Source organism: Aethalodelphis obliquidens, unplaced genomic scaffold (assembly GCF_003676395.1).
Source record: "Aethalodelphis obliquidens isolate GAN/ISIS:26980383/991018 unplaced genomic scaffold, ASM367639v1 scaffold86, whole genome shotgun sequence".
NCBI lineage: Eukaryota > Metazoa > Chordata > Mammalia > Artiodactyla > Delphinidae > Aethalodelphis > Aethalodelphis obliquidens.
Genome location: NW_020838030.1, coordinates 3,592,968 through 3,607,466, shown reverse-complemented (window position 1 = coordinate 3,607,466; position 14,499 = coordinate 3,592,968). Strand labels below are relative to the sequence as shown.

The following is a 14,499-nucleotide window of genomic DNA, read 5'->3' as shown; positions in this document are numbered from 1 at the left end:
GGAGCCCTGGATTGGAAGCTTGAAGGCCTGGTATCTGCAGCTGATTAACTGTGTTACCTGGAATAAGTCCTTTTCATTTTCTCAGCTTCAGTTTCCTCATCTGTAGCTCCCAGCTTCTAATATTCCTTCCAGTTTTAAAAGTTTGTGATTTTCTGGGTCCCCTTTTCTTAGGATGGTTGGTGCTGTGATTCGAATGTTTGTGTTCTTCAAAAATGCATATGGTGGGCTTCCCTGGTGGTGCAGTGGTTGAGAGTCCACCTGCTGATGCAGGGTACACGGGTTCGTGCCCCGGTCCGGGAAGATCCCACGTGCCGCGGAGCGGCTGGGCCCGTGAGCCATGGCCGCTGAGCCTGCACGTCCGGAGCCTGTGCTCCGCAACGGGAGAGGCCACAGCAGTGAGGCCCGCGTACCGCAAAAAAAAAAAAAAAAAAAAAAAAAGTGCATATGTTGGAAAGCCAGTGCCCAGGGTTATCGTCTAAGGAAGTGGGGCTTTGGGAGGTGGTGCGGGCATGAGGGCAGGGCTCTTGTGAATGGGATTAGTGTCTTTCTAACAGAGACCCCGGAGAGCTAGCTCTCCCCCTCCACCCTGCAAGGCCATAACTGGAAGCAGGCAGTCTGCAACAGGAAGAGGATCTTCACCAGAACCTGACTGTGCAGACCCCTTGATCTTGGACTTTCAGCTTCCAGAACTGTGAGGGATAAATATCTAATGTTTAGTAGCCACCCAGTCTGTGGTGTCGTGTTAACAGCCTCTCAGGCAGACCAAGACAGTTAGGAAGTTTAATAAAGACACTTGGGGCTCCTCAGGAGAAACGAGGTTTTTGTATCCAAATTATTTTCATTATTATTGTTCTTTCTTTGCTTTTATTGCTGAACATCTGCATGGGTTTGTAGGGAAAATCTTTATGAACTTATTCATCCAACACCGAACGCTCCTTTTATGCAGGATGTGTAGATGTTAGGAATAAAAAGGCTTAAGAAATGGGGAACTCTAGAGGAGCTCTGGATGGAGGTAGAAGACAGGTATGGGCATTACAGTGAATGCAGTGCTGGAATAAACGTGGAGAGTTAATAGTCATTTCAGAAATACTTATTGATTGCCTCCTCTGTGTCTTGATAATAGACTCTGATGGGCGCTGGACATACAGAGAAGAATAAGATACAGTCGAAGGGCTAACAGTCCTAGTACTCTTTAATAGATACCAAGTGTACCTCAGCTTTGCACAGGACCAGATAAATCTCTCTTACTCTGAGACCCTGGAAGCCTGATGGATCTCTGCCAGTAGTTAGCAGCACAGGATCCCGTTCTCTACATTGTTTTAAGTGAGTTATCAGTCAAGTAGTATTTTATCAGGCACCAGCCGTCTTGCACTGGAGGGTGCTGTCTCAGGGTAGGGCATACTGATGAACCAGACCCCAACACGTAATGGCCCAAACACAGAGGAAGTCTCTTTCTTACCCCCTTAATAGTCCAGGGTGGGGATCCAGTCTTCTTCCCTCTTACGGCTCCATCGTCCTGGAGGGCTTGCCTTTGTGTGCTGTTGAAAACTGAATTGTCACCTTCTGGTAGCAATAGATAGAGGTGGAGGAGAACCAGAGTGAAAATCAGAAGAGACACACCCACTCTCTTAAAGGCCCTCGTTGGGTGGGGCTGTGCATCACCCCCCTCAGATTCCATCAGGGAGAGCTCGAGGCCTCACCTTTCTCGCAGGGAAGACTGGGAGACATGGTGCTGAGCTACAAGCATCAGAGAATTATTTCTGTTGAAGGAAAGGAAAATAGATTTTGGTGGACAATCTCTATACAAATTTGAAGCTGGTAAAAAGAAAAAGAAGTCCATTCCTTTGAGGAACATTTATCTATGTAGTCATAGGAAAGATTTTTCTTTTCTAAGCCTCAAGTTGGACTTAATAAGAGAAATAGAAGGCATAACGCCTGCCCTCAAAGAACTTAAGTAGTAGCTGAGGAAATAAGACTCAGATGCGAAATCATCTGTGCAGGGCACAGGCTCCCTTATTCTCCGCTGTCTCGCTAGCACCTAACTCAGGTCTGACGTGTACTGGTTGCTCAGGTAGTTGCTAGTGTCAGTTGCACAAGCAGTCTGAGGCCCTGGCTGTCCAAGCGGGATGTGGTGTGGTTGGTGGAAAGGCACCAATGGACTCTGTTGCAAGATGTGACGGACAGAAACTCAGACACTGTTACAGAAAGCAGTAAGTAACGCAGTCGTGCCCCCAGACCGAGTGTGACTTAGGTTCCCAAAGCTCCCCACGGGCATGTGAAGCTGTACACACGTAGCAAAGCTTTCTCCGGGTGTGAAAAGCGACCTCTGTGCTTCTTTTGGGGGAATCTATTCCATCCCGGCCACCCCCACTGCCTGTCTGTCCTGGAGGCTCTGGCCGCATGCCTGCCTTTGTCCAGGAGATTCCAGAACAGCCACGGTACTTTCCTGAGTTATCACCGTGAGACTGAGAGACATGAAGGCCAGATGTCCAGAGGGAACATCCCCAGGCAGGCCCAGGCTTTAGGCCTTTGTGGGATCCATTCTTTACCTAGTTAGTGTGTACATTTTTGAGAGTTCACTGTTGGCTTTAAGAGCTGGGGAAGATTTCTAATTCTGGTTTTTTAAAATCACTTTATTGAGATACACTTCACACACCATAAAATTAACCCTTTTAAAGTGGACAATTCGGCACTTCTTCGTATATTCATGAGGTTGTGCAACCACCACCACTGTCTAATTCCAGAACATTTTCATCACCCCAGAGAGGAGCCCTGTACCCCTTAGCAGTCGCTCTCCATCCCTCCCTCCTCCCTTTCCTGAGCGCTAGGCAACTGTGAATCTACTTTCTGGCTTTATGGATTGGCTGCTCTGGATATTCCATAGAAATGGAATCCTAGGAAACTGAACTCATAAATATCCAGGATCAGGATTGGGACTGAATTCTCTAGTTTCCAAGTCTAGGACTCTTTCCAGTCCTTATCTGAACCACCTCTTTGTAGAACGAGTGGAACTTGAACCTGGAGAAACTGCTAGAATGGCTTTCCCTCCCATTATCGCTTCTTAAATTCTTTCCCTTGGCCGCCTCCCCTGGTGGAACTTTAGTCATGAAAAATGCTTCTCCTTTGAAACTGAGCTTGTTCTCGGTAATTAACTCGCACGAGGACTCATGTCCTAGGAGTGTCGCCGTCCTGGCAGCTGCTTGCATTCTTGTGTTTTAGTTTCCTCTGCTCTCAGAGCAAGGCTTTGGCCTGGATTCGCACACCCGGGACATCTGGACTCTAGGAGGGAGGGAACCGGATTCAATCAGAGCATCCTTCCCTCTGTTTCAGCAGTCATTTCATAAAGCCACGTCTGAATGTGGAAGGCCTAGTTTACCACCTGCTCTGCTTCCTTCTTTTTCCCTCTAGGCTTAATCTTGTCCCTTTGTGATTTCTTTTTCTCCTCAAGACTATCCTTGATGTCCTTATCTCACCTGGATGAAGAATATTCTTCTATTGGGGTAGAGTGGTGACAAACAGCCTGTGATCCGCTGACTCGTCAGCTCCCGAAGGAAGGCTCTGGCCTTTGGAAGTTACTTCTCTCCCAGGACCTAGCATTTGGTGGAACCTCCACACCTGTTGCACCCCTCCACACCTGTTCTAGGTTTAGCTCTCTCCTTGCAGCACTCCCCACCTCCCAAACCAATTTTACTCAGACTCCAAAGGAAGAAACTCTGGGTCTTTTAAACCATACAGCTACCATCAGTGTAATCAGTAAAAATGCATCCTCTCTGCAGTAGTTGTGACCACAGTATTCAACTACTAATGAAATGAGCACTGTTTTCATTTAGCATCTGTAACCTCTGAAACACAAGTTAATCATTTTAGAGATGAGACCAGCTTTTTCCCCATCTGAGTTTGTGTTCAGTATCATCTCATCCTTCTCCTCCCCTGACCTTGATTACTCTGAAGCCTTCGGTGACAGTGCAGAATGTGACACACATGTGGCACAACATGGCCACACAGGTGGCCCAGGTGCAGCGTGTCTCATCGCATTGTTTGGCTCTGATGCGCATGGGGCCATGCCCTGTAGCAGCTCCATGCACAGCCTGTTTGTGGCAGGAGAGGGCATGGGATAAGCAGAGGAGGGAGGCGTGCCCCTGTCCTCAAGGAGCTTACTGTCCTCAGGGTGGGTGTGTGAATGTTAGTCTTGAAAACACTCTAAAATAAATTATGCTCATTACCAGAGAAAGGCAGGATGGATGGCTTCCTGGAAGAGGAGGGTTTGCAGCAGGGCGTTGACGCCTGGGAGTGCTTGAGTGGGGAGTGGGCAACACAGTACCTTAGAGTCAACCAGTTCTGATTTGAGGCCCCAGCTCTGCCTATTATGTGACCTTAAGCAAGTTACTTAAACCTGAAGTCAGAGAACAAACTCTTGTGAGAACTGAAACCTTGTATAGTTCTTGGCACAGAGGAAGCTCCATAAATCATGTTTCGCTTTCAGGTGAGAGATGGGAAAGAATTTTTTAAAATGGGAAAATAGCTTATATTTGGGGGCAGTGGAAGAAGAGCATGCCGAGGGATTAGGGGAAGGGAAATATAGAGGCTTTGGCGGGGGGGTATAGTGCCTGTTTTTACCTCTTAAGCAATGATACTCATCTTTTTCTTTTTTGCGGTACGCGGGCCTCTCACTGTCGTGGCCTCTCCCGTTGCGGAGCACAGGCTCCGGACGCGCAGGCTCAGCGGCCATGGCTCACGGGCCCAGCCGCTCCGTTGCATGTGGGATCCTCCCGGACCGGGGCACGAACCCGTGTACCCTGCATCGGCAGGCGGATTCTCAACCACTGTGCCACCAGGGAAGCCCGATATTCATCTTTTTCCAAAGAAATATGAATCAGTCTTCTCTTTGCCCTGCAGAGCACTGTCCTTGTCTCCCATTGTAGTCTGGTTTGTTTGTCAGTCCCTGGCTCTCTGAGTCCCAGCTGCGCCTGTTAACATGTTTCTCTGTATCCAGGAGTGCTCCCACACCAGCCCACTGCTGCCCAGCGGTTGGAACGCTGTATAACACCAACACACTTGAGGCTTTCAAGGCTGCAGATAAGAAGCTACTTCTGGAACAAGCAGCAAACGAGGTTAGCTGGGAAACATAAGGTACCTGTCATATTTTCCATGGTCCCACAGGCATGATGCCTCTGATCCTGAGGTGCATGAGTCTGTTATAGAAGCTAGTATATAGCCAGTGTTCAAGCGTAACTGGGCTTCTGTGTTGACGGGAAGGTCAGGGGGGAGGCAGCGAGGCTCTCGCCTGGGGATAGGCTGGAAGGTCAGTGCAGGGCAGGGTGTGAAGGCTCTGCTGCTGATCTCTAGTTAGCATTTTGCAGCAGCTTGACCTCTCTCTGTGAGCTCTGTTCCTGTGTCTGAATGCATTTGGGTTCTCTGTTCTTCACGCCCCTTGAAGAGGCTTTCTGGTTCTGAGCACTGCAATGCTGTCATAACTGATCATGCAGTCTCTCCAGGGTCCTCAGGGCTGAACCTACATGGCTCCGTCTCATTTAAAGGCTCCCTGTGGCCTGGCCTCTGTGGCCCTGTGGCCTTTCTGTCCTGTCACTCTTGCCCTCGCTGTCTTTGATCCAGTCATAGCAAATCACTTAGAATTCCTTCCTTCACCACTTTTTGTTCTCTCCTCTCTCCTTGGGACATGATGTTCTCTCTGCTTGGAATGTCTTTCTTTTACTTCTTCACGTCTGAGTTAGTGTGAGGAATACATGAGGGGCAGTTTATCCCAGCCCCTCTAACACCACTTAGTCGATGGTCTTCACACTAGTCTTAGAAAAGAGTCTGATTTATGTGAGGGTCGTGGTCAGAGAGGGAAGTCTCCTGCCTTTGGCCTGAGGAGGGAGTCCTTCCCGTCCCCTGGGATGGGTGACCATGGTTGATTGACTTGGCCTGCGGCTCGACTGCTCCTGGGCTCCTGCTTTGGCTGCACATGTCAAAGGCCGACTCCAAAGAGGTGGGTCAGGTCTTAGGCCATCATCGAAAAAAGCACGTTGCTCCCCACAGGAATCCTATCCTCATCCCTCATCCGAGGCTCAGCTTCCCGCAACCCCCAGCAGTTCCTGCCCCACCCTGGTTTTTCAGAAGCGGGGCCTCCTCTCCTGTGGTCCAGCTCCTCCAAGGTTATTATTTCAATAGCAGGAACTTCTCTTTCCTTGTTTCCCTCTTCCACTCACATGTGGGCAATGACTCTTATTGACACAACTGTTTGTCTTGCTTAGTGACACAAAGTTTAGCAACTAGTCTTCACTACTAAAACATCTTGCAATCAGCAGCCGCTGACCAGGACCAGCTTCTGCTTCCAGTCACAGTCCGTGCTGAGTATCCATACTCTTGATTTTTTTTCTTCTTCAGGGAAAGATAATCCCAAATAAGACTTTTAAGAAATCCCTGTACATAGTTCAGATCACTGCCTCCGGAGCACCTCCCTGGCTCCTTTCCCTCCCGTGTCCTTAGCTGAGGTCAGGGCTCCTCCCAGGAACTGTCCCCCCTCCTGTGAGGGCACCTGCTGCCTAGTGGTGTACAGACATTGACGCCTGGCTCTCTCACAGCCTGTTAGCTTCTTGAGGGTTGGGACTGTGTCTCCTATTTCTGTAGCCCCGATGTGCTTGCTCTATAGTTGAGAATAAGTAAATATTTGTTGAAGGAAGTAACGAAGCCGTAAACAGGCTGGTTGCCTCCTCTGATGCTGAGCCCCACTGAGAGGAGGCTTCTGGGTTCTCTGACTTTCCTCAGTCTGCAGGGAGTGGGGCTGGGGGAGAGGCAGTGTGAAGGGGGCAGAGTGAGTGGTGACGCACATCACTGCCCATGATGAGTGGTGCTGGGCCTGCGGGCAGGAAGGGCTTGCTGCTGGGCAGCTCCACGTGTGTCTGGGAGGGAGGAGGCCCTGGCACCTGCTTTGATGCTTTTCCTTCTTCTGGCAGATCTGGGAATCCATCAGATCGGGGGCTGCTCTTGACAACCCTGTCCTCCTCAACAAGTTCCTCCTCTTGACATTTGCGGTAAGTCCACGGACTCGGCTGCATCTAGACTGCAGACTGCCCTGGCCAAGCCCAGTGCGCCAGTGGGTCAGTCTGCTCTCTTCTCCCTGAAGCTTTTCCCTTGTGTTAGTCAAGTCATGGCTGTTAAAGAAATGCTCTGTTAGTGGCCAGATGGTGCTGGCCCTTACCACTGATGCAAAATTAATTCATTCTTACTGATTGTACTGGTGGTTGTTGCCTGACTCTCATCATTTAGGATGTGACAGAGTCGGGTTCCAGACCACAGTTCATCATTGCTAATGTCTTTGTTAAGTTCAGCGCTGCAGAGCTCAGTTGCTGGGTCCATCGACTCGAGGAACAGGTAACGACTCAGGGATCTTAGCCATCCCCAGGTGGCTTCTAGATGAGAGGGGATCACCCTACATAGCTTGTCCACACAACTGTGTCTTTTTAAGAAAGAAAAATATTTTTTGCAAGTGAAACCTAATTAAAGTGAACCTTAAGGGTAGCCTTGAAGAGGAGAAAAAAATCACATTCGGGTAATATCTGCTGCCTAGGGAAGCAGGGAAAGGATCTGGTCGTGGTGATGGGGAAAGTGGGAGGAAGGTAAGGGCCGATTGTAGAAGTACCAGCTACATGCACACATGCACACATGTGTGTGTGTATATACACATATATGCATACATGTGTGTATCCATATATCTACATATAAAACTAATTTATCCTTTATAATTATGTTGACAATATAATATTCTGTCAAGTGTATGTTCTTTAGACTCGGGTATGTCTAGGTTGTTGTCAGTCTTCACTATTATAAAAAAATGTTACAGTGAACAACGTCAGCCACGCTGATTTTCTTTTCCTCTTTATTTCTTTATAATACATTTTTTGGGGTGGGCATGTAAACGTACTGATGTTGACACGTATTAAGTGTGTTGGCTGTTTCACCCCAGGTTCATCCGTTTTGGATATTAACCCTCTTCCCTACATTTTTCTTCCTTTTTTCGTTTGCCAGTTATAGGTCTTGCCTTCTTCGTCCCCCACGAACTAGTCCTCCATTTCTAACTCATGCTGCCTCTCTGATGTACCGCCCAAGGCAAAGGAGAGAGAGACAGGGTCCACACTGGAAGCGATACCCCGGGGGGCCATCTACAAGGAGCACATTTTCCAACAAGTTAAAATGCTTTCTGTGTGATAGTGGCGAGATAGAAAAAGGTTCAAATTCTTCAGGGGATTACTAGGCCCAATTTGGCATTAGTAATTTGTAAATTTGAGTAATTTTGTAAGCTCAGTACTAGGATAAATATAAGCAGTGCTAATTAAAGACTTTGGTTTTCTTACTTTAACATCAATACATTTTCTGTACCAAGAATTCTAGTTAGTATAATCTAATTGACAATTTGCATTTAACTGAGAAAATAGTCTTAGCTCCCACTTAAAGTTTTAAGGCATTTCCCAGAGTCATTATGTGCATTGGCCCTGTTGCCCTTTCTACTGAGCATTCTTAGCCTGACTTTAAAAAAATTAAAAGTCTCTGTCTTAAAAAATCATCAGACACAAAGGGCTTTATGTTTAATGTAATCCAGATCCTTTGTATCCCCAAATAATTCTAAGAAATTCAAGCCTTTTGACTTCTGAAGATGACTTGATGAAGCTTCTTAGAAACTGTGAAGTCCTTCATCTTGAATTGTTTAACCTTTTACTAAAGATCAATTCTGACAAATCATTTAAATACAAAGAAGAGAGAATAATCTCTGGAGGTGTTTTCTGCTTTCCTTTCTACTCTTTTTAGGACTCAAAGGTACAGACACTTTATTAAAATTTCAGTTTTTCAGTTTGCTTTGCTGTTGTTAAAGGGAATTTGTTTTTAGTTGATCAATTAGTGGGCAGAATTAAAGACTGTGGAAACTATAATTACTAGACTTTTTCATCTGGACACACGTTTATGTGTAAGTTTATATTTAAAAAGTCATCTAGTATGACTCCATTTACTAGAAAAGCCCAGAACAGGCAAATCCATAGAGACAGAAAACAGACTAGGAGTTTCCGGGGGATGAGAATGAGGTGAATGAAGAGTTTTCTATGAATGGTATTTCTAACTAATAAACCAATGGGGAGCTTCTGCTGTTGGGGTTTCTTTTTGGGGTGATGAATATGTTCTGAAATTGGTGGGGATAGTGATACAACCTTGTCACTGTAGTAGAAAACCACTCGTACGCTTTAACGTGGCGACTTTCATGGTACGTGAATTATATCTCAATGAAAAGTCTTCAACCAGCCATCCCCTCTTTATTCTTTGCAAGATTCGAGAGGAAATATTAAGTAGCCAAATAAACTGCATAGTGGTCAGTGGTAACGGACTGGCGGGGAAGCTGTCAGATACCCACATAACCATGGAGTCCTCCCATGTGAGTGACTCAGGCCACACCTGGTGTAGGAATTCAGAGGCGAGAGCGTTTGACCTGAGTGGGAATGGCATCTAGAACAGCCTCACAGGTCACTGCCCCTTCATCACCTCCCCTGGTCGGGGGCAGCCACATACACCCCTGAAGATGTGACCTCTTATATCATCGATGCTCCTTAGCTTGTGGAAGCTCTCCTGTGACTCATACAGCTGATCATGTACTTACTTTATCTCTGCTCCCTGCAGAGACTGAGCTGCCCGAGGGCTGGACTGGGTTTTATTCATCTTCTTATTGTCAGAGTGTCTAACATTTTGCCTTGTACACAGCAAGTGCTTAGTCGTTGACTTGAATTTCACCAACATGGCGTTTCTGAAAACGGCATTATATTATCTAAGGCATATATAGTTAGGAATAGAACATTTTAATAACTTTAATAGCATGCTTAGTTCATTCAGTTGTGAAAAGAGTGGTAACTGTTTGGAGGTCGTACCTCCACAGATGGTGTATGTGTGGAACCGTGGACAGGAGCCTAAGTATTGGAAGTAGAATTCTGCTCTCCTCTCTGCCACTTAGTATCTTTGTTTTGTTCAAGCTTTTTCACCCCTCTGTAAGCTTCAGTTTCCTGTCTATAAAATGGGACAATAACGGTTACCTCCCAGGGTGATTTTGTGTATTAAACAATGATGCCGACAATGTCAATTACTTATTGAATACTTCCTGTTAGCAAGTGGCCTATAAAATATATTATGTCTATCATGATATATTAGTGTGTGGTGTGTGGGAATATTTTGGATGAACACAGAGTTTCCATATCCTATCATGAGTTCTGCTGGAGATGAGAATTTCTGACAAGCTGGTTGTATCTTGCGTGCGTTAAAGTTTTCTGTCTTACGTAGCTACTGGGAAGTTAAATTAATAGGTGCATTTCAGTTTAACCATTGGCGCTGTTCTGATACATTATATTGCTTCTTCTAGGATCTAAAGAAGTACCACTTCTACTATTGGTTTTGCTCCCCCGCTCTCTGCCTTCCAGAGAGTATACCCCTCATTCGGGGGCCAGTGGGCTTGGATCAAAGGTTCTCACCAGCACAGGTATCAACAAATAAAATGCGGGTAAAACTGGGTTTAACGTGCATGAATAGTTTATCTAGCTCATTCTAAAGACACGCTGGCACTCGTCTGGCTGAAGAGGTGGTTCCTGTGGAATCCTCCAAAGCTGGTACTGGAAGCAGACTTACCTGCACAGTGTCTGTAAGCGCATTTTGAAGAGTGAGCAGCGCTCCTCCAGGTTCTCAGCAACATTGGTTGAAATGCTAAAGGCAGTAGGGAGGCATTACAGAAACATTTTGAAAGACTGCAGGAATTTGCCAAAGTGTGGTCTCCACTCTCAGTGTGGGGATCATGAGGCAATATACTTTGGGGAGAGAGTCTTTGAAACCAAATAGAAGATCTCCTTCCTTTGCGCCAAGTTGCAGAGCTTCTACATTAAGAACAGTACATGCAGAGCTAGTCTTTGCAGTTGAAGAAAGATAATAAGGTCATTAGAGATGGTTTCCAGAAGAGCAATGAAAATAATCAGGTTGGTAGAACACAGACCCTCACCCCCCAAATTCTGATTGTTGTTGAGGCAAAGATTGAGTGGCAAGGTGACTTGAATTCATGAAGCGCGACATTCGCTGAAACCCTGAATTCCGAAGCCAGGGAGCAGCCCTTATTAATTAAAAATAATAGTAAGCTCAGTTACTAAGACAAGTCAAAGGTTATGGTTTTGTGGAATTAATTTTCTAAGGAGAAATGTAAGTGGGAGTAAAAGAGTATTCCTAGGGATTGACTGGTGATGGGTTTGAGGTTTCTTTTAATGGGGACAAAAATGTTCTCAAGTTATTGGGGTGATGGTTGCAAATTCCTGTGAACATGCTAAAAATAACATTGAATTGTGCACTGTGAATGAGTCAGTTGTATTGTAAGTGAAGTAAGCATGTGTCAATAAAGCTGTTAAAAATTATAGAAAGGGTCAAGGAAAAATTCATCTGTGGTAGATTCATGCTTGGCTGTCACAGGAGAGATAACGTTCGGCTACCTCTCTAAACCTTTGTGGTGACAACTTAGGGAACCGGGAGCCATCCTGCTGTCCCATACAATGTCCCTTTGTGCCCCTGTCTGAGACACTTCACCATGCACGTGGAAAGCATCATATAAAAGTGAGGTGGTACGATTTGGGGCACTCTTACGTTTGTTTGCTGCAAAAGTGTGATCAGTCATTTACAGTCTTCTGGCTTGAAAGTAATACCTTTTATTTTATGTTAATTTTTAGCTCAGAACTAGATGTGTAATTGTCTAGAGAATAACTCAGTGTTTCCTGTTTTCAGATTCAAGCCCTTGAACGAGCATATGATGATCTTTGTCAAACAGAAGGAGTCCCAGCACTGCCTTACTTCTTAATCAAGTATGATGAGACCATGGTGCTGGTTTCCTTGCTTAAACACTACAGTGATTTCTTCCAAGGTCAGAGGACCAAGGTCAGAGAAACTTTGAGTATCATTTTATTATCCATTAAGAAAATCTGATGTTCATGTTATGATAGACCACTGCAAAATTTGTACTCGTTTAGGTTTCTTAAGCCCTGCAAAGAACGTTTCAGAACATTTCTTTATCTTTACCCTCTTCCACCCCTGCAGTTCCCAGATCAGCTCCTCCGCCAGATTTTCTTAGCTCTGTGACACCTCAGAGTAATTTTGGATTCCTCGCTTCCTCTTAGTGGTAAAGTTATTTCTGTTTTTCTTCCTGATACATTTTGTATCTATATTTTCATTTATTGCCAGAGCTACCATGCTAGTTCAGGTCCCGGTCCTCTCACTGCTGGACAGTGAGAGTCTCTTGCTTCCCCGTGGGAAGGATCTCCCTCAGACCCCTCACGTTCCCTGTGTCGTTCACGGATCAAGAGTCCACGGTGTCTTCCTTCTGCCTCCAAACCACCTTGCCTGCCTCATCTTCCACTGTTTTCCTCACAAACCATTGCTCCAGCTAAGATTCGCTGTTTTCCACCAGACATGCCCCCTGAGCAAATACACCTAGAACTTTTCCTCCATCTCTCTTTGTCCTCGTGTTGTTATCGTCTTCCTGAAAGAGGTCCTGCCTGTGTGGATTCTAAGAAACTCTCTCCCTTGCTGAAACCCTGCCTCCACGGTGAGGCCGTCTCATGGTGTGGCAGGTGTGACCTGTCCCCTCTGACCTCACTGCCCTTGCCCCCCGACCTCCCCCTTGCCTGCTCCACTCACTCGCTTGCATACAGTGCCTTTTGTGCTGTTAGGCTGTAGGCTCTCAGAGGGCAAGGACCAAGTCTGACGTATCTGTGTCAGCGAGGTGGCCAGCCCTTGTCCCAGGCCCTGAATACAATTCTTTTGAATGAGGGAAAGAGTACTGTGTGTTTTCGACGTGATGAGATACATAGTAAGGTGTCTTAGCTGTATCAGACACTGAAAGTTAAAAATAAAAAAATTCGTGATGAGTATTATGCAGTTTTGAAATTAAGTGGGAGAATTTCAGTCGCTGTGTAGATATATCAGAGCTGAGAAGAGACAGGCCTCTCCCTGGCGCCCTGACTCTTAGCCTGAACTTCAGATACCTTTTTGTAAGTACACTTTTTTTCTCAAACACATTAGCGTTTTGTTTTTCAGAGGGAGCCCTATTTAAATTGATGACTGAGGACTGGATTTTTATTAAAATTCTCCCCCCCACCACCACCCCAGGCATGTTCACGGAACAGTAGCTAAATTAGTAGCCGCGAGACCAACCATTGATGATTTGAAGCCCAGTCGAAGGCGAGGCCGTGTTGTGACGGCAGGCGGGGCGAAACGGCCTGGGTGTCAAAGCAGCTGGATTTCACGTTGTGTGTGGTGAATGCGTGGTCCTCCCCAGAGGGCAGCTCTACTGAAATAACAGTTTGCAGAGCACGTGACAGTTTAAAAGGGGCTTTCATGTACTGGATCGCGTAATAACTTGGTGAAATAGGTATTCTCAGTATCTGCATTTTCTGTTTGACAAAAATGAGACTCAGAGTCACACGGCCGAATTGTCTCATTCCAAAGCCTTTGCACTTTCTTCCATTCCATTCTCTTTTTTTTTTTTTTTTTAACATCTTTATTGGAGTATAATTGCTTTACAATGTATGTTAGTTTCAGCTTCACAACAAAATGAATCAGTTATATATATACATATATTCCCATATCTCTTCCCACTTGCGTCTCCCTCCCTCCCACCCTCCCTATCCCACCCCTCCAGGCGGTCACAAAGCACCGAGCTGATCTCCCTGTGCTATGCGGCTGCTTCCCACTAGCTATCTACCTTACTGGGGGAGAGGCGGTCCCTGCTTGACATTTGGAATCAAATAAGCCTGGCTTTGATACCCAGCATTGCCACCTAGTAGCTCCGTGAACTTGGTAATTTTGCACACCCTTTCTTCACCTGGGTCTACCTGTTCTGTGGTGCTAATCCTACCTCCTAAACGGCTGCTGAAGGAGAAACGTGATGATGTGGATAAAATGCCAGCATAATAGCAGGTGCTCACTTTCTTTCTTTCTCAGCAGCAGCCAGTTTTTTGTTGTTGTTGTTGTTTTTGCTGTACGCGGGCCTCTCACTGTCGTGGCCTCTCCCGTTGTGGAGCACAGGCTCCGGACGCGCAGGCTCAGCAGCCACGGCTCACGGGCCCAGCCGCTCCGCGGCACCTGGGATCCTCCCGGACCAGGGGACAAACCCGTGTCCCCTGCATCGGCAGGCGGACTCTCAACCACTGCGCCACCAGGGAAGCCCTATCAGCAGCAGCCAGTTTTTAACGACTGGACGACTCTCTGGAGTCTCCGTTGAAGCGGTCTTGGCGTGTTCGCCAGGGCCCCGACCTGGAGGCCAGCCACTGGCCAACTTAGACACAGATCCTTCGCTTGGCTAAGGTTGATCTCAGGAAAGCCTGGCATGGCTCAGCGCATATACCGAGCACCTCCTATGAGCCAGAAATTATGAAATATGATTATACCTGTTCTTGCCTTCTAGGGGAGATGAGACATTGACTTGTGGAAAGTTAACTA

General features: G+C 46.4%; 1 protein-coding gene across 7 annotated transcripts in view; it reads left to right on the top strand.

Annotated features, from left to right (window-relative positions):
* Positions 1–14,499, top strand: part of ATG7 (autophagy related 7) — a 237,546-nt gene that overhangs the window by 19,191 nt on the left and 203,856 nt on the right. For 5 of the 7 annotated variants that reach the window (XM_027093765.1, XM_027093768.1, XM_027093763.1 and 2 more), the window contains exons 4-7: positions 4,994–5,111; positions 6,957–7,034; positions 10,394–10,510; positions 11,788–11,937. In XM_027093765.1, coding sequence (XP_026949566.1) covers positions 4,994–5,111; positions 6,957–7,034; positions 10,394–10,510; positions 11,788–11,937 — 463 coding nt within the window. The remainder of the gene's footprint in view (positions 1–4,993; positions 5,112–6,956; positions 7,035–10,393; positions 10,511–11,787; positions 11,938–14,499) is intronic. The other 2 variants (XM_027093766.1, XM_027093769.1) reach the window with 2 other exon arrangements.